The sequence below is a fragment of the Physeter macrocephalus genome, chromosome 11 (assembly GCF_002837175.3).
Source record: "Physeter macrocephalus isolate SW-GA chromosome 11, ASM283717v5, whole genome shotgun sequence".
Taxonomy (NCBI): domain Eukaryota; kingdom Metazoa; phylum Chordata; class Mammalia; order Artiodactyla; family Physeteridae; genus Physeter; species Physeter macrocephalus.
Genome location: NC_041224.1, coordinates 148,519,160 through 148,538,318, shown reverse-complemented (window position 1 = coordinate 148,538,318; position 19,159 = coordinate 148,519,160). Strand labels below are relative to the sequence as shown.

General features: G+C 51.2%; 2 protein-coding genes across 2 annotated transcripts in view; one reads left to right on the top strand and one right to left on the bottom strand.

Moving 5' to 3' along the window:
• PIGH (phosphatidylinositol glycan anchor biosynthesis class H) overlaps positions 1–1,817 on the top strand; it is an 8,833-nt gene extending 7,016 nt beyond the window's left edge. The window contains exon 4 of the mRNA XM_007121857.3: positions 1,158–1,817. Coding sequence (XP_007121919.1) covers positions 1,158–1,250 — 93 coding nt within the window. The 3' untranslated portion in view covers positions 1,251–1,817. The remainder of the gene's footprint in view (positions 1–1,157) is intronic.
• Positions 1,818–1,911: 94 nt separating this feature from the next.
• Positions 1,912–19,159, bottom strand: part of PLEKHH1 (pleckstrin homology, MyTH4 and FERM domain containing H1) — a 58,339-nt gene continuing 41,091 nt past the window's right edge. The window contains exons 10-28 of the mRNA XM_024118417.3: positions 18,943–19,085; positions 17,869–17,979; positions 16,868–16,954; positions 16,353–16,514; positions 15,303–15,383; positions 14,766–14,948; positions 14,263–14,371; positions 13,341–13,453; positions 12,535–12,711; positions 12,087–12,184; positions 11,414–11,591; positions 10,718–10,873; positions 9,567–9,667; positions 8,642–8,783; positions 7,346–7,488; positions 7,099–7,228; positions 5,447–5,533; positions 5,002–5,148; positions 1,912–4,053 (exon numbers count right to left, since the gene is read on the bottom strand). Coding sequence (XP_023974185.2) covers positions 3,892–4,053; positions 5,002–5,148; positions 5,447–5,533; positions 7,099–7,228; positions 7,346–7,488; positions 8,642–8,783; positions 9,567–9,667; positions 10,718–10,873; positions 11,414–11,591; positions 12,087–12,184; positions 12,535–12,711; positions 13,341–13,453; positions 14,263–14,371; positions 14,766–14,948; positions 15,303–15,383; positions 16,353–16,514; positions 16,868–16,954; positions 17,869–17,979; positions 18,943–19,085 — 2,510 coding nt within the window. The 3' untranslated portion in view covers positions 1,912–3,891. The remainder of the gene's footprint in view (positions 4,054–5,001; positions 5,149–5,446; positions 5,534–7,098; positions 7,229–7,345; positions 7,489–8,641; positions 8,784–9,566; positions 9,668–10,717; positions 10,874–11,413; positions 11,592–12,086; positions 12,185–12,534; positions 12,712–13,340; positions 13,454–14,262; positions 14,372–14,765; positions 14,949–15,302; positions 15,384–16,352; positions 16,515–16,867; positions 16,955–17,868; positions 17,980–18,942; positions 19,086–19,159) is intronic.

The window sequence follows — 19,159 nt, the reverse complement described above, 5'->3', positions numbered from 1 at the left end:
CATGGCACAGGGAGATCAGCTAGGTGGTTTGTGACCACCTAGAGGGGTGGGATAGGGAGGGTGGGAGGAAGGGAGATGCAAGAGGGAAGAGATATGGGAACATATGTATATGTATAACTGATTCACTTTGTTATAAAGCAGAAACTAACACACCATTGTAAAGCAATTATACTCCAATAAAGATGTTAAAAAATTTAAAAAAAAACAAAAAACTTATACAAACATGATTATAATCAACTATTTTATAGGTATATACAGTATTTATGTATGCAGTTAACTCTGCCTCACTGCCCTTCCTTTTTCACAAAGGATTTAAGGAAGCTAAGCTAAAATTCTTTTGCATTATAGTTCAAAATTATTTTATTAAAGCTTATGAATAGTTTCATAGATTTTAATCATGTTTGAGATTTGGCTCCAGAGATTGGACAACTTTACCATACTTTTGCGAATTTGTACTTGTTTTCATGTAGTCTTGGCTAACAGTGGGTTTAGCTATTTTTTAGTTTAGTATGTAGGTAAAGGAATTTAGAGTTATTAAATTTGTGTCTCTTTAAATGACAAAGAGACTTTTCATATTTCCTTGTAAGTACTACCTATCAGTATTTTCTGTTTTAAACTATCCATCTCCTCTATTAGTCAAATAGATACTAGATAGTGATTATGCATTGTAAAAATTTATATATTTTGGGTAGCAAACGGTTATTAAATATGCTTTCCCCATATATTTTTCCCATTCTGTGGCTTTTCTTTTCATTTGGTTGTATTATATTTCATTATACAAAATAATTTTCAATATTTACATATTAAACTGCCCTTCTTGTCTCTGAGAACTGCTTTGCAGCTTGTGATACTTCCCAAGAGGGTCTGTCCTTGTCACTCTTCTTGCTTGTTCTTAGGTGGAGATCATGAAATTTAGACAGATTAAAAACTGTCCTTCGAGCTCCTGCTTCCACAGTTCACGGGCTGGGATGTGGGCCTGGTTAGGGATTCCTCCCAGCAAAATGCTGTGAGGCCTGAACTTCTGCCTCTCTGAAGCCCACACCTGTACCATTTAGACCCCCTGGTCGTGGGTGAGAGATTGAGGTTGCACATGGACACAATACCACTAAGCACTTTACGTTCATCTTGTCTCTGCATTTCTCCCCTTTGGAATTCAGAGTGCCAAGCCCCGGCTGGACTGCTTGATTGAAGTGTACAGAAGCTGCCAGGACATCCTGGCACACCAGAAGGCCACATCAACGAGCCCGTGAGTCCCAGCATTTAGAAGGCCAGTATTGTTTTCCAGAGGAGATGACTCCTAAGCCACAGTGGCTGGTTTATTTTCTGTATTTTAAACCATCAAGTGGGCACAGTCCTAGGAACCAGTATGGATGCGGTGGATCTCGGAGCCACAGAGCAGGTGCCTGGAAGCCTAACTTATTGTGTGATGTTGAACAAAGTATTTATGTGTATTTTAGTGTTCCCCCTGTAAGATTTTGTTTACCACCTGAGGGGAGACCTCGAAACAGTATGTCAGGAGTAATGTTGACGAAGAGCACTTTGTGAAATTCCTAAGCATGTTCAAGTTTACTTTTTGTTGAAATTTGTAGAGCAAGACAATGGGAAACTGACATCAGATCTCTTGAGAAAGACAATTTTCAACTGCACAGTACCCCTGTATAAAAGTTAAGAAAAAAAGCAAGCCCTTCAGGGGCTGGTCAGTAGGAAGAAGTGTCCTACAAAAGACTAGTCTCTGTCCACCTAGCTCCTGTGTTCTGTACAGGGTTAATTTATTATGATTCTCTTAATAAACAGATCTCCTTCCAAAACATACACAATTGCTTGGTTCCGACAGCTGCTTTTTATTGACAAACACGATCATGGCATTTCAGTCACGGGTGTCAAGCACATTAATACTCTTGTTACTCAGCATTGTCTATGGTTTCAAAAACTTCTTTTGCCAAGAGGGGTGAGATAAAAGGCCAGACAGAAATTTGACTTTGGTTTCCAGATATGTTAAAGAAGGATAAACATACATACTATAGAAGCCTTTGTTTATAAGGCAGTTTCTTCTATATAAAATTAATAAACTAAGGGAGGATTCCTGAAGGGTTAAGAAGAAGACAGGGCGGGGGAAACAGCTTGATCCCCAAATTCAATATGAACACAGATCCATTCTTGCTTACTTTTTCTTTGGGATTTTTTTTTTTTTTTTTAACTCCTGGCTAGATGATAATCCCTTATTTGCCTTAGAGACACTCAAGATATTACAAAACCAGAACTGTAACTTCTGCCTTTTACACCAGCCCTGGAGGGGTTATTCAGGAGCCTGTGGGACATGTGACATGTGACTTGTTCGAGGTAGAAATGTCTCAGCTAAATCCCAAATGCTGGGGGAAAGGTAGGAACAGAAATGGGAGGCAGCTATAAAATTGCCAGCCTGGCAAAGTCAAGTTCATTTAAAAAAGGCAGACACTCTGATGTACTGCTTTTTTCATCATGCTTGTCAGTTTAATGGGTGAGAGAGGGGAAGCGTACAGCAGCTGAGGTGTTCAGATAATCTAGTTCCAGCCTTTCACAGTGTGCAACACACACACACTTTGCTGGGGTTAAAGGCTTGGTTCTTGGATGCTATTGCTAAACCCATATAGTTTGTTCGGCACTTTATCGAAAAATGATAAGACTGCCTTAGAGCTATGAAATAAAACTCAGTTTCTTCAATGTTGGAAAATCAGAGTATAAATGAACTCTTTCGTCTTTTTTTTTTTTTTTCCTGTTAAGGGAGGGCGGGGACAAGATCATCTCTACATCCAACAGAAGGTCTCACTCGGGGATGGGGCGGATATTGGCATCGTCAGGAAGGCAAAAGGTGAAAGATACTTTCAGTTTCTTTCACCTGATGCTCTCAGGCTAGGACAGATAACACATATGTGCATCTGCCCTCAAACTAACTCCCGGCACAAGTTCGCCAGAAGTCTTAAGGAGCAAATCCAGGCCCACGAGCCTGCAGGGGGTCTTCTGTTTCTGACTCATCTTTGGTGGCCCCACAGAGCAGCAAAAAGCAGAATGCATTTGCTTGGTCTTTCAAAGAGCAGGGGGACAAGCAATGACCACCTTCTTCTACAGTAGTAAGCACAGCCTTCACTGAGCCCTGTCCAGTTGTTAAAATGAGACAGGGAGAGGTCAGGTTGGACCTAGCCCCTGCCCTTGCCTGTACCCAGTTGGGCTGACGGTCCAGTGTGAGGAAGAACAGCTTCAGTCTCAGGGGAATAGCGCCTTGTCCTGCAGAGACAGGTGCTACTGCCCCAGAAGGGCACCGCCAATGCCTCCTCATTTGCACCAGGGGAAGGGGAAAGGTGAGTCTCCTCCTTTTTCTCCAGCCCTGCCAACACCTTTCCCATATGGGAAAGGAAGTCCAGTCTCAGTGAGTTCTAACCTTTTGTTGGAGTTCAGGTGAATTGGAAATTCTAGTCCTCTCCTGTTCAGGGATGTCGGGAAAACTTCAAGTATAAATCCCTGCATGAGGACCAGACACAACATAAACATATTAGTCTCCCTGAGAGTAGCAGTGCAGGAAATTCTGACTTAGAGCACTGATGCCCTCAGTAACCAGTAACAGTGGGCCATCCCTATCTGTGTCTAGAATCAGGCAGCATCCAGAGCTCAGTATTCTTGTGAAAAAAAAGAGTGGTTTTTATGCTGGGTCTGGATTTTTAAAGGTTGGCCCTGAAACGTTTATAAGGCACCTAGAGAGTAAAGGCTTCACGGACACTGAAATACACATTTCACAGAACAACTGGGGCAGGCTGCCAGGGGGCTGTTAGACCCATCACAGTAGTATCGCACCCGAGGATACATCTCTCTAATCCCAGAGGCACCAGGTGGTGGTGGGGAAAGGGGTAGGAGAAATATTCACAGCAACGTTGGCCCCTTGGCAGCACACGGAACAGAAGCAAAGAACCGTCGTCCATCCAGTTCCCATGGCTGGCAGGCAGCAGGCGGGTTGGGGGGTGGGTCCACAGTTGTGGAGCAGTGGTTCATGTAGCTGGCCATGATGAAGGTCACCTCTGCAATCTAAGGAGAGAAAGAGAAACAAAGGAATTGAACACTGGCTTTGGCTTGAATCCTGGCTCTCTCACTCACTAGCTGTTGCACTGGTTATATAAGCTTCCTGGGCTTCAGTCTGTCCCTTAAATTAAAATATCCACCCGGGAGGAAATGTCCAAAGGGGATCGTTCCTGTGAGGCTCAGAGGCCTAGTGAAATAGGCATCTGGAGGTCCTGAGGTGCCCAGTACCTCCTGAGGACAGGAGGACCAACATTCTGCCCTGGCTGTCTCCAAGGCAAGGCAAGGCAGCCTCCCTGGAGGAAAGGCTCTGTATATCCTCTCCTTTGGCAGGGACAGTATTGAAAGGGGGAGGTGGTTTGGCGAACTCCAGCTTTAGGGTTAAAACAACAGGGTTCCCATTTGCTCAGAAGGGAGCCAGAACTATAAATCAGAACTTTGGTTTCAGTCTCTGCAATTGTTATTTTTGCATCAACATTTCCTGTATGAGTAGGAACAAGGCCCTTAAAGTGAACAGTTCCTAGGAAATTCTTCAAGACTCCAGGGAAGGGGGAGCATGTTCAGACTGTCTGTCCCACTTGTGACTAGTGCCGGGACCGCAGAGCCCAAGGCAAGGTGAGAACACTTGGGCCTGCTGCAAGGACGAGAGCAGCAAGAGGGCCCCCACTCAAGCCTGTCCGGTGCTGTGGCTGACAGAATAGAGGAAGGTAACATCAGGAGCGCAGAGTAGCTGGACCAGAGTAAGTTCCCTCTCCAGCCAGCCCCTCCACCTGCCAGCTCATCAGTGACCGCAGAGATGCCACCTGAACCCTCTGGGGTACTGATGATAGGGCCAAAAGTTTCATTTGGGGCAGGGCCCTTCTAGAGTACTGTCATACCCCAGTTTCCTTTCTAAGCTCCGAGCCCATCTCATCAGACCACAGCGGGGTAAAATGTTTTAGCAGCTTTCAGACCCACCTTGGGAGCAGCCATCCGGAAGATCAATTTCTCAATGTGGCCCTTTCCAGAGCTCTGGTCTGAAATGGATCTAATCACAAGCATGAAGTCATCACGGCAGCCACCAAAGGTCATCACTGAAGAGTAGGGATAAGTGACGTGCACTTGCTGTGGGGAAAGATCCAGTTAGTTCTGGAAAAACTTTCCACCTGCCTCCTGAGCCAGGAGCCAGCATGCCCGGTCTCTACCAGACCAGGAAGGGAGAAGTCTGAAGTGGTCACACTTTGGAGATCGACATTTTGAATGTCTACAAGCTGTGTCTAGACTAGAGGACAGCAGTACTTGGGCAGCGGGTGGGGGAAGGAAAACTGGTCACTTAGCTCAGCCCTTTGAGTCCAGAGAGAAGAAGAAAAGATACTGTTCAGGAGAAGGAGGGGTCAGGAAGCCAGCCCTCATCCTCCCATACCATGGTGTTGTGGTCCAGGATGCTGACACCATCCTCGTTCACGGCAATCCACACCAGAGTGTTCTCCTTGGAAGACAGCTGTGCAGGCTGGGGGAACAGGAAAATCCCATCAGACATCCACAGCTAGGGATTCTGAACCACTAGAGCTTTCTGAGGAAGAAGGCACATCCAGGGATCTGCTAGGCAGTGATTTCCAACTTTTTTCTTTTGGAAAACATAGAAGATGGTATTTGTACAGCATGCTGGAGTAAACAGGCTGCTCGTGGCAGGAGGCACCTGGCTTGGGGCTCTGGCCACCTACTAACAACCCTGAGTATCACTTTCTTGTAGTACCTATAGCCCATTCTGCCATGGTACAGAACACAGTACACTTTGTTCCTGTTCCAGAACAGAGGCCAGCCCTGGCTGTTCTGTCACAGGCATGGAGAACAGGCTGTTTTTTCCTGGCTCTCAGAAACTGACAGCATTCCACCCACAGGCCCTCCTAAGTGCAAGCTGCATCTTGCTTCAACCAATTTCCTAGGGACTATAAAATAATTAGGAAAACAATAATGCAAGGGCTTTAGGCCCTACCAGGGAGAAAGATGAGTATTTGGTGGATAAGTCCTAGAATGACTAATTTTCACTGCCAGGGCTGCAGTAGGGCAATCTAGATTTCCTATCTCTCCTACCCTGGGGAGGCTGGGGAGAGAGATGGACATGTCCCTTTTTTCAGGAGCTTCTCCCAACCTTCCAGACTAAGTGGGTCCCCATGTTATATGCCTTTATAACACCCCAGTACTTTTCCTTCATGGTACTTGTGACAGCTTGTAAAAAAAATATATTATATATATATATATATATATATATATATATATATATATATATATTTAGAAAGAGAGAGTGTATGTGTGATTATTTGATTAGTGTGTACCTCCCCCACTAGATGGGAAGCTCCATGAAGGCGAGGACGTGTCTGATTTGCTCACCTCTTGTCACCTCAGACAACTAGCACAATGCCTGAGATATAGTAGGAGCTCAACAATTCTTTGTTGAATGACTGAGTGAATGTCTGTTGTCGAATCTGTATCCTCAGTGAACAGGATCATGATCCAGCTTGGAGGATAGGACACTGTGTGATTACGTACAAAGTTTCATGCACACCAGATACCCAGTGAAGAAAAGTTCCAGCTGAAATTACTTTTAGCCACCTGGCCTTCCAGCAGGAGAAATTAACTGGTCCCCGAGTAGTCAGATCCCTCTGTGGCTGCACCAGGTCAGCAGAGATGTATTTGTTTAGGTTACACGTTGTTCTTTCAAACTTTTTTTAAAATAAAAACATTCTCAAGAGGAACATCATATCAAGTCTGAACTCTGTTGTGGATTAGTTGACCCTATCTTTTTTTTCAAGGGTAGGATTGGGAAAGAAGTCAATAAAGGAGAGTTAAGGATCACCCGAAAATAACCCTGGCCCGAAAGCAATGAGTCACAACTGCTCTGGACCAGGGAAAGCTGGAGTAGGCAAGAAATGGGTGGAAAGATAGTGACCCCTAGTGGCTGCGGGTGGGCGCTGCAGACTGAACTGGCTCAAACATGACCGAATCCAGGAGAAACTTAGGGAGTTCCTGAGGGTGTGGTAACCACTCCTTCTGCTGGAAACCGCCCACACTTACCTGAGCAGCAAAGAGCTTAGCACCAAAGAGGGGCCATTTCCGGGCCACTGTCAGGTAGATGCGGATGCACTCAGGAGAAGAGCAGCCTTGCAGTGCTGCCCACTTTGTGGTCAGCTGATCTGCCAGGTGCCTGGTTTAGACGGATGGAGAGATATGGTGCCATGTTTCTGTTGCAGCTCTGAGGTTTTCCCCAGCTCTGCAGCCCATGCCTCCCTACGGTGACTCCCTGCAAGACCTTGCAGCCTACCTCAGCTGTTCCAGAGGGGCCCCGTGTCTGTAGCGCCTTGGGTAGAACCTGTCTAGGACCTGCTGGAGGTGATGCAGAGCCTTGGCAGGGGGTGTGCCCCCAGGTCCTGGCAGGATGGGCTTCTCCAAGTCTCCATACTCTACCTGTGGTAGAAGCACACGGAGGGACAAATCAGGAATTTGGACGTGAATGGGGTGGGTGCCTGCTGAGAGAGGTGAAATAAACCATTATTTCATTCCTTTATTGGTGAGGTGTGAATGGATGTGAAAAAACACTTCTTGTGAACAGACAGACCCTTTATCTCAAGTTTCACAGACACTAGAGAAACAACCTTAGGGTCCTAGAATATTAGAGATTGTCTAGATCAACTTTCCTTTTGCAGCTGAGGTTAAGTGCCTTATCCAAAGACACAGTTAATTAGTGGCAGACAAGGGAAAACACTATAGAAATTCTGGCTTCTAATCCAAAAATATGGGATACAGGATTGAAGATGCTACAGATCCTTCAGTAGAGCTGACTGTTCCAAATGTGGCTAATTATTAGAGTCAGGTACTTGGCTCAAATCCCAGCTCTGCCATTTACCAGCTCTGAAACCATGATCAAGTTAAACTCTGTGAGCTTCAGTTTACTCATCTATAAAGTGGGGGTGAGAACTAAATAGGGTACTACATATAAAATGTTTCGCACAGGGCCCTCTACAGCATACTCAATACATGTTTATTATATTAAAGGTCAACTGTTATTATTTCCCCATCCTCTCCAGCATGTAGATCCAGACTCTTTCTTACGGGAACCATGAAGGTATCCCAGATTCCTTTGGCAAGACAGCCTCCTAAAGGTAATAGGGAGAAGAGTCAAAGTCTGAATGTGTGTTCCTTTTCCTAGTTCTCATTACAATGTTTGACAGCTGTAAGTACACACTTAACCACATACATTATATGACATACATTATCTAGGAATTACACTTAGTACAACCCTGTAGGGGCAGGTAGGGAGGTATTTTTGTTTTCGGGATACGAAAAAGGGAACTACAGCACAGACAGGTGAAGTGACTTGGCCAAGATCTCATAGCGGGAAGGTGGCTAGGATTCAAACCCAGGCCCCTGGTTTCCACGCCCAGAGTTCTGCATGTAGCCTGGATCTGCACTGAGGCACTCTGCTGGGTAAGGAGTCCGCAAGGCCGCCCTCTCTGGCACCTCAGGACCCGCAGAATCTCCTGTTTCCGCCTGTGTGGTGCACTCCACCTGTGAGTCCAAGACGTCTCCTGACCCTCCTGACTCCTGGACAGAACCTTACCTGGGCCATCAGTGCGGCCATCTCCAGAGCCAGTTCCTTGTTGACAGGAAACCTCCCTGCCACTATTTCTCCGCTAGTTTGGGAGGCAAGCAGCAGGCGTTCTCGCTCTGTCTCCCCTTTGACTTGACTCCGAAAGTACAGCCTACAGGGGAGAGAGTGAGAAGCCAGGGCTCAGCTGGGATCCCAAACGGATGAAGCTGTCTCTGCATCTGTTTATCTTGATTTCCAAAGAAAGAAAGAAACTACTCTTTTTATACCATTTGTGAGCCTATTTTCCACTGCCTCCAGAAAAACTTAACCAAGCATGACCCAGAGCAGATAGAGGGCCCTCAGGTCCCACAGCAACAGTAGCACGTGGTCAGTTCTGAATTCACCGTTAAGACTTACTGGATTTGGTGAGGGGAATCTGGTATCTGGAATCATAGCTTATTAGGAAACTGAATGAGTTAAGATTCCAAGAGACTAATGGAAATCATCTGCCTGGAGACATACTGGGATAGAATTTTCTTAGTCAAATTGGTATTAAGTCAGGATTTCTCCTTCTGTATTTCCTGGAACTGGTACAGGAGCAATTTATTCTTTAGTCTTAAATATCTAGTGCTCGGACAAAATCTTCCTCTCCTAATGTAACACATGCAGCCACCTGAGGAAGTTGGTCTGTTTGGGGGGCAGGGGTGTGTGTGTGTGTGTGTGTGCGCACGTGCATGTGTGAGTGTGCAGACACAGTACAGGGACGGAGAGCCTGAGCTGTCCAGGGTCTCACAGAGGCCAGCAGAGCCAGCCTGGGCCTCCAGCTACTGACCAGCAGGCAGTGTTATATCTCTGGGCTCCCTGCCTGTGCAGGACAGGCCTCCAGCTGGGGGAGTGATGAGCTGCACCCCAGCGGCAGCCCTCATGCTTGGTCCCCCCTGGCGGTGCCCAGGACCTGTTCTTGTACATCAGCTTCACGACACGTGTGCCACCCTCAGACTTTCCGGAGTGCAGCTCCTTCAGGGCTTGTTCCCACTTGGAGATGGCATCGCAGATCTGCACAAGGCAAAAGAGGAAAGTCAGAAAAGCCCGACGAAGGGAACAAGGTCCAGTCAGGGCTGGACTCGGGCAGAGCAGCGGGGCAGAGTTGAAGGACTGTCCTCCATCAGGAGGCTGACCCGCCGGGCCTCATGCTCCCAGGACCCAGGTGCCTGCGGCTTTCTCACAGACAGAGGTGTAGCTTTGAGCATGGCGTGGGCAGCAAACCATGGAATGCTGCCGCCATTGCCTGGACATCTGAGGGGGCCTCCCAGAGGCTAGGCAGGCCCCTAGCCTCAAAACCATGGCCCCTTATCACTGGCTCCACTTCCCTCCCACCAACTGCCATTCTCTTCAACAAATATAACCGGAGGCCTACTGTGTAACAAAGCCTTACAGATGCCCAGGCACAGTTTTTCCAGGCAATGGTAAAAGACTATAGGAGGCTTTGTTCTGTCACCATAAACAAAGCAGAAACTGCAGCCAAAACCCTCATCCTCATGAAGTGCTCCAGCACATCCCACAAACACCCAGCATGCCCCGCGGCTCTAACCCCAGCCCCTAATGCAACATAGGATTCGAATACCACTCAAGGGCCTTTACGCACAGAAGTACCACAAGGATCTACCTCTTTAAAGTTGGTGGAACCTGTAAGCACAGCACGGGCCCTGGCAGACTGGGTGAGAGTGAGCCGCCAGCGTACAACACGACTTCTGCTGGGTCCAGGCGTACAGTTGTCCGTCTACGCGTGTGTGTACGAAACTGGCAGCAGGCTCTGCCCGGGTGGGGCTGCTGCTGAGAAGTGCCTCCCTGTCCTTCCTACCCTGAGCTGGGAAGCAGCTTTTCTTCTGGAAGCTGAACAGCCTCTCAAGGGAGGGAGTGAGGGATGTGGAGATCTTCTCTCCAGAGACAAGGGCACGAACGACTTTTCTCTGCCTATATGGGCACATTTTAAGATGGCACAGAAATGCTGGCCTCGGGCTCAGCCCCAAACAGGCTGGGAACACAAAATCCTGAAGACCAAGGTGGCTCAGGAGGAAGCTCAGTTGGCTTACGGGGGACCATCACCTTGACGCTCCCCTGCAGGCAGTGTTCCAGGTCCCTGCCAGAAGGGTCGTCGGTGAAGAGGGCAAAGCCAGAATGGGAGGACTTCCTCATGCCCGTCTCCTGGTTCAGCCGCTGGAGGAACTCGTCAACTGTGGAGGAGCCGTCAAAACCCACCACCTGCCGGGAGAGGGGACCTCCTGAGAGGGGCCCACGGGGGCTAGTGGAGGGCTCAGAGCCCGGGAGGTGGAAAGGCATGGCTGAAAGGAGCAAGGGTGACGGCAGAGGCCGAAGAAAGCTGGTTTCCACGTGCAGAGGGCGAGTGCTTAAGGAAGGAGCCCGCCCACCGTAAGCTGAAGTCCCACATAAGCGCCATTCCTCCTTTGCTGTCACTCTTTGGGAGGCCCTTTCCCATGCCACTTTCTTGGTCAGTGTGTCAGCTTCCCTGTTCACGTAGTGGGTTCAAAAGATCCTCTTCCCAGGCCCCAAAGAGTGAAGCACGTGATTCAAGCTCCGTACTCCCTCCACACTGGCACGAATGGCCCCACTCGCCCCCTGCACCCCAGGCCCATCCTTTGGCTGGTCTGCCTGTTAAGATCTGCTGGGCCTAAGGAGGCTTAGCACCCACTGGCCCAAAGGTGTTCTCCTCTGGGATGGCAATATGAGGAGGCTCAGCACAGGGGGCGCGGCAGCCTTGTCACCTGGTAGGTCGCTCTTCACCTGGTAAGTCCCGTTGGCGAAGTGCACGGGGATGCTGAAGGGCGAGGAGTGGTGGAAGGGGTTCCGCAGCAGGATGGACACCACCTCCATGCGCGACGGCCTGGCCTCCCGCTCCCCAGTCTGCAGCGTCCGCTCCACTGCCCGCTGGCAGTACGTGGCGTACTGGCCCGTCTCATTTCTAAAAAGACAGGCGAAGGAAGAAAGGAAATCCAGGAATCCCCTCATCCCTACCACCTGACACCCTGGTTCCCTACCTACATGTAACCTATAGGACCAAACCTGCAGCTGGAAGGCTGGGACACGAGCCCCAAAGACTGGTCTGGGGTGTTAATTTGTCATTCGGGGCCTATCTGCTGCAGGTTGCTGGCACGGATATTTTCTCCAGAAGCCAGAAAACGTGGCAACAGATAATGCAAATCTGGGGATGATTTGGGGGCGCGGTAGCTCCACGTGCGGGCCCCCACTAAATACCCACACACACGTGGATTGGTGTGCAGAGCGTGCCCAGATCTCCACGTGCCCATCTGCATACATGGTGATGGGCAAAGTCTACATGACCACCGTGCAAATCCCAGAGGGCGGGGCGGTCTGATCCATCCTAGTCTCCCCTGCGTCCCTCTGGATCATGCCAGTCGGTAGTGCCAGAGTGGCAGAGGAAACGACGTGCACTCACCGGGGATCTGCGTGGCGCTGGAGCTGCTGTTTGACGTACCAGAGGAAGTGGTGCTGAGGCAGGAAAAGTGGGGCACACAGAGCCAGGAGCTGCCAGCACTGCCGGGGGGAACAAGAAATGTGGGCTGAGCGCTGGGTCCGCCGTGCTAGCGCCATCGCAGTCCTGAGATACAGAGCCTTCACCACCCTCTCCGAACCGCAGCCCCCAGCCTTCTGCAGGCACCAGGATGGCCAGCCTGGTCGGGCTTCGTGCAGAGCCGCAATCACCCAATCTGACTGTGCGCAGACATCCAGAAGGGGCGCAGAGAGGGCAGCTTTGAGTACGGAAGCCGCCTGCTGGCTGCCAGGCTCGGAGGATACCTGCCCGGTCACCTCCTTCCACCTTTCCCACGTCCTGGGCAGCCCTGGCCGACGGCTCCCGTCGGCCGTTCCGCCCCAGGGACGCCCACCTGCATGAGGGAGCACTTCTGCGGCGGGCGGCAGCTGGTCTGCTTCATGAGCTGGCAGTACAGCTCGCTCTGCAGCTCGGGGTGAACGAGGCAGACCTGCAGCGCAGTCTGGGCCAGGGACACGTGGTAGTCCACCGAGGCCGCTTCCACGGGCACGTTGATGAAGAGTTGGCACGACTGCAGGGAAATGACAGTGGGCACAGGTAGACTGACAGCCCCCTGACTATCGTCCTCTGTGACAGGGGACAGACTGGGCCGTCCCCCGGCAGGGCTCAAGGACGGCTCCGGTTCACTGCAGACGGCCCTTTCTAGGAGGGAGCATCGTTACTGCTCGAGAATGTCTACGCTTACCGAGAAGGCTACTTTGGGATAGGATCTTTCCTTTAAATGTTTCCATTACATAAGCAAGACATATTCATTTTTTTTAAAAGACAGAATATTCAGAGGGGAACAAAGAATATTCTAAAATAGGCCAGAATCTCTCAGGTCCAGAAGCAACATAAACCTGCCCTCTCCCGCTGTTCACTACAGGAGGAGGGCAGCCCTTCGTTTCGCTAGCGCTCCCCAAGGGCCCATGAATGAAGTCCCAGAGCTTCCAGCCTTCCTGCCATAGAGGACATGATGGGAGCCCTGAGGGACTTTCTTTCCCTTCCTCTTCAGATCCCTCCGGGAGCTCCCCCCTAAACTGCACAGGTCTTCTCCACCCTGGCATCACCGTGGTGGGAAGAACTGCTCTGGGCAGAGCCTGGGCACAGGGCAAGGGCGCCGCCACCAGTCCGTGGGCCTGGGCTCAGCTCCCACTTTACCTTGAAGAGCTTGACAGCCTCCGTCTGCAGGGCCTCGGAGGGCAGGGTGGTGAGGGAGGTGTACAGCCCGTCTTTGCTGTAGCACAGCATGGGGTGCCTCCAGAGGGGGGAATCTGCCCGGAGCACAGCACCAGAGAGCAGCAGCCGTTACCACTGAGGAAGGAACTCGCCTCCCCCGCACCCCGACCCTGATCTCTGGGGGAGACAGTGCTTTCACAGTCGGGACACATGGGCTGTGCTGGATTTATATCCACAGGGTGTGGGCTGTGCACTGCATTTATTTAGCACACTCACAAGCATGGCTTACAGGAAGGCGGCTACTGCTTTGCTCGTGGGGCTGCAATAGGGGTGAACGTCCAATGCCAGGCGTGGACATCGGAGTGCAAGCGTGCGTGTGCAGGGGAGGGCCTCTCCCTGCTGCGCTAGGTCTGGATAGAGGAGCGTACATCAGCCTGGAACAAACAAGCCTCGGAGCAGCAGTAAAGCAGTGTGTGTTCTGGGTGCCCTTGGGTCCTCAGGGTCCTGAGAATCAGTAGCAAAATAAAGACCCCAAAATGCTCCAGGCTTAGTTAGCCTGATCCTAACTTAGGCTTCATTTATTAACAAACTCTAACTATAGATTAACCAGCCACCTTCTTTCCTCAACCCTCTGCCCAGCCAGCAAAGTTGCAGTGAACAAAGTAAAACATTGACCAAGTCACCGGAAAGTCTGCTCCCCAGACAACTCCCCCAGATACTCAGTGGTTTCGTCAGTATCCTCACCAGAAACAGGGGTCCTGGAGCTTGGGACGGGGATGCCCTTCTGTGGCTTAGAAGGTTTCCAAACAGCTTCAGGGTACAGTAGTGCTTTCTTTGGGTTCCTGACCAACAGTTACCCAGCCACCACCCTCCAACCCAGCTGTGATGGCCACCCTCGCCTTACCTGGGTCTCCCTCACCATCCATCAGCTTTCCAATGAGCTGCTCATAGGCAGTGCCCACCTTGGCACTGCTGCCACCTGCAGCCACTGTGAGGTGGTAAAGCCACGTATCCTGGAAGAGGATGGAAAGCCACCTGATGGGGCTGGGCTGGGGAAGAATGGAGGCAAGAGCTCCAAGGGAGCCTCCCTGAAGGGACCAAGCCCAGGGTGAGGGTCAGCCTGTCTGGCTGGCACAAGTCAAGGCCACCGGTCCCTAAGAGGAAAGACTTGGGATTGGCTGAATGTGAACCCAAGTTCCTAAGCTTGTGGTTCCCTCCATCTCATGGCCCCAGTGAGGAGATGTTGGTCACTGGGAATGGATTCAATACAAGGAATATTCAGGAAATACTAGTTGCCAAAATGTCCAGGAGGGAAATAGATTCGAATCTGGGGAAGCTCATTAGAGAGAAGGAAGGTGAGAATCAAAGGTCTAAGCTTTGCCATGGAGGCCCAGCCCCCTCCCTTACCTTTTCATGCTTGGTGCCAATGAGGAGGTAGGTGGGGCTGTGCTCTGGGGGGTGGATCACAAGGGTGCAGTGGGAGGAAAGCAACCGCCGGGTTCCTCCAGCCTCATAGTCCTCGTCTGAGTCACAGGATCGATCTACTTCCTCTATGCGTGCGTCCCGCACAGGCAGACGGCCCAGGGGTCGCTGTGGACACGAGCCTTCCGTGAATGGGAGGGCCAGCGGGGGACGGAGGAGTCTCCTCTCTCTGAACCCTCAGGCCTTGTAGGGCTGGGAATCAAGGACGTGGGTGGATGACAAGATGGGGAGGGGGAGACTACAGCTCCCTGGCTGAGGCGGGCTTGGAGAAGCACAGACAGACCACACAGGCAGGATCTGCGGACCATGCACACTGGTCACACACTCTAGAGGGATCTGGCCAGCCAGCTCTGTACTTGTTGTGGGGTTGGGTGGGGTAGAGGGTAAAGCTGGGGCCTTCCATAAGGACACGGAGCCACAGGAATGCGCTTTGGGGGAAGCTGTCGGGAGGCCAGGAAGTACCTTGTCCTCGTGGCTTCGATAGTAGTAGAAGGTTCTCCCAACAAGAGCACACCAGACCAGTTTGGAATGGCCATGCTTGACCTGTAGGCCAGAAATGAACCAGCATTATTAGAACCAGACGACCCCAGAAGTAGATCCGGGACTGGCAAAGAGAAGCCACAGGGAGACAGATCTCAAAACCCCTGGTCCAACTCAGATCCTTTGGTCAATCCCAGGTCAAACTCAGATGCCACCCAGATTCTCTACTAACGGAACCAGCCCTTTCACAGCGAGGGTCCATGGTACCACGCGACACCCCATCCGTCCTCGTGTGACCTGCCATTAAAAGATCGACCAGGCCAACCAGATATCCTGTCCCAGGAAGATGATCACGAGAAGAACTTGCTAGTCAGCAGAGGCTAGAGTCGGAAGGGAAGGGCCACAGTGGGCTGAAGCCCTTGGGCAAGTGTAATCGTGAAGTGTAAAAAACACTGCACATGGGCAGAGGAGATGGATGTGAACACAGACTGAACGGGGAAGCAGAGGCAGAGGCAGAGCCCCAAGCACTGAACTTGCTCACACAATCATTCCTGATGGCATCCTGGCATAGTTAACTTGTTAACTTCCCCTTTCTTGGGATTAACAAGTGCTTCTCAGCTCCCTGCAACCAGAAGAGCCCTAATTAACATGTCTTTAGGGCAGCCTGAGATATTATACGTCTTTGGCCACACCTGTCTCGCTGAGGTCACAGCCTCCCACTATTCACATTGAGCTGTGGTGGGTACGAGGCAGGGGTGAGGGCAACTCCTAATGACCTCAAAATGGGTCCGATACCTCCCTTTTCCTCCTCTGTCTCGAGAATAGCTGCTGTTGTAACAACACTGACCCCTATTTTTCCAGACACTCATTCACCGTCACCTTGTGTAGTTCAGCCCACAGGCAGTGTGAGGGGCCTCCTGGAGGAAGGAGCTGTGTGTCAGGAGGAGACCCACCAGCCCAGCACTCACTCCTGGCTCCCCTGACTCTCGTGAGGGGCCCACCACGCTCCTCCCCCACCAACCCCACCCATACCTTAGTCAGCCAGCCCTTCACAGCGGGCTTGGCGCCACCCTGAGGCAGGGCTGGAGGCCCAATGGCCTGGACCTTCAGCAGGCTCTGTAGGACACGGATCCACTCCTCCAGCAGGCTGGGCGAGTCCGCTGTCAGGTAATAGGTCTTTTTCTCAGAGATGAGCTGTGGAGAAGTGAGGGGTTGGGGATGGGGAAACAGGACGATGGAAGAACAGGAGCCTGGCTCTGCGGTGGCACAGATCTCTGACCCACTGGGTCTTCTTTCTTCCTGCTCTGGTACCCCCTCCCTCCCTTCTCCTCCTCCTCATCTTTGCCTCCGTGTCTCCCCTACCTTCACTCCATCTCTCACATTCTGCCTCCTCTTCCTTCCTCAAACCCACAAGTGAGGATCAATGCAAACGTCGATGTAATGGCTTTCACACATGCTCATTCTGCCCCATCTCTGTTTCCATCCGAGCCATATCCAAACCCAGCACCTCTTCTATCTAAAGCACTAGCCGCTAGGAGCATGCTCACCTGGAATGTCTGTGCACCCTCCCCTCGAACAATTTGGCAACGGGAGTTCAGTTCCACTTGACCTTGAGGTTTCCGGATGACGTCACTCTGTAAAGAAAGGAATGGAGAGGAAAGAGGTTGGAGCCTTCCCAGAGCACATCATTTCCCCTCAGATCTTACTCTAGGTCCCAAAGGGGAAAGTGATTCCTAAGCTTTCCTGGGCTGTGGTATGATGGATAACTTGTTCTGGATCCTGGTTCTAACTAAATGGAGCAATGATTAGAGACGTGGGTCCTCCTGATCCAGGCCTCAAAAAGTATAGATTGAGCCTTTAAAAACTGGGTGTGAAACCACCAGGTTACTCCTGAGCTATAAAGCCCTTAAATTCTTTCTACTACATATTTTATAGTGTTGCAAACAGGTGGCCTATATACATCACCATTACCTTCTCCAGTGCCACTGCAGACATAACTAATCAATCTGAGCATGCCTACTCATTGAGTGATACGGGACCTGAATCCTTCACATGATGCTCAAGGTAGCCACTAACAATCAACTGGAGTTACACAAGAGTCAGGCGTTTTTGCCTTCTTTAAAACATTAACATTGGTTCTCTAGGGAGGGCCTGTCAAACTAGGCCCCAACATCCTAAGGCTCCCTAATTCCAAACAGTGTAGAAAGGAGACGGAGGAGGTGACAAGCTCGCCTATTAGAACAGTCCTGATGATGTGAGGGAAGCCTAGGAATAGTTCATTTACAGGGCTCGGCTTCTGAAGGAAGAAGGAATCACCAAGCCAATTCATCTAGAAGTGCCCTTGACTGCTCAGTGCCTGATTTCACCGTGAGAACCGGTGACCAGCCTCATGGTCCCGTGTGGGGCTCAAAGCCTCAGGTGCCTACCCAGGCTGCCTCTCCCTGCCTGCCAGGCCTTCACCCTCTGCCCTGCTTCCAGCCCCTCTCATGCGGTGCTGGGGCTGGGGTGGGGTCCTTTTGCCTACTGTCCTGGGGAAGGAGGGTCTCACCGGAGACTTGTAGTACATGATCTGTCCCTGTCTCAGGACAAACCAGCGCCTCTTCCACGTCTTCACCCGGCTCCCCATTTTCAGCAGGTAGCCTGACTTCTCCAGTGACTCCTGCAAGAGTGGAAGGGTGTAGGGGTCATTGAGGGATGGACAGAAGAGAGAAATCACTGGGGTTCCTTGACATCACACAGGCCAAAATGCCCCAGCTGTGTCACTGTTTGTCATCAATTAAAAAAAATTACTGAGTATCTACTATGTGTGTTTTCAGGGCACTGCCCTGCTAAGGGTGCAGAGAGGACTTATAAAGCATGGGTGGTCCTGCTGGCAAGGGGAAACAACACAACTGAGGAGGTGGTAGATCAGGGGCTGCACAAGCGAGAGGCTGGCCAGGGAAGGCTTCTGGCAAGAGCCAGACCTGAACTGACCTTGGAAGGAAATCAGCCTTTCCCTTGAAGACGAGCCCAGAGGAGGAAGAAGGCCATTCCAGGCAGCAGGAAAGGGCAAGAGAGGTTTGGGGAACATCAGCCAAACTGGGGTGGAGGGTTCGTGGAGGGGGAGATGAAGACGGGGCAGCACAGTGCTATGGAGCGAGGGCTGGGGAATGAGCCATATGGATTTACCACTGGCTCTGGCGGCTAACAGCATGCCTCTGAGCCTCAGGCTTCTCACCCACGAGATGGGGTAATAAGCCTCATTTGTGAGGACAAATGAGACAGTGCATACAAAGCCATGAGCACGGTGCCCAGCACACTAAAAACTCAATAAATGTATCGTTAGCTCTCGGCATCCCAGGGTCAGTGTGGAGCTAAAACGAGGTAACATGTGTAAACTCCTCCTGGGCCCCGTGGGCCATAGTGATGGGGTCTGTGTGTGCCTGGCCCCCAACTGCACATCCCCAGCCCACTCCCTATGGCCTCACATCATCAGTGGCAGCCCCCAGACTCCCGCCCTCCCTTCGCCAATCCCAGGGACCCCTCGCCTCATGCAGCTGCTGCCTGGGTCTCGTGCTGGAGGTCCGCTCCCACCCGGCCCTGCCTCAACACCATCGGGGCGGAGGCCAAGCTCCCAGCTCACCCCGCCTGGGCCCAGCCCGTCGGTGGAGTAGGATGAGGTGCGCTGTAGTTTGTGCTCAGGCTCTGAGTAGTCGCTGTCCAGGGAGCAGGCGTCCGGGGGGATGGCGTAGTCGCCCTCGGAGCTCAGCGAGGACATGGAGACGCCTGTCCAAAGGGAGGAGGAATCAAGGCCCAGGTCCACAGCCTCCCGGCTCACACAGCCTGGGAGCTGCAGGGCC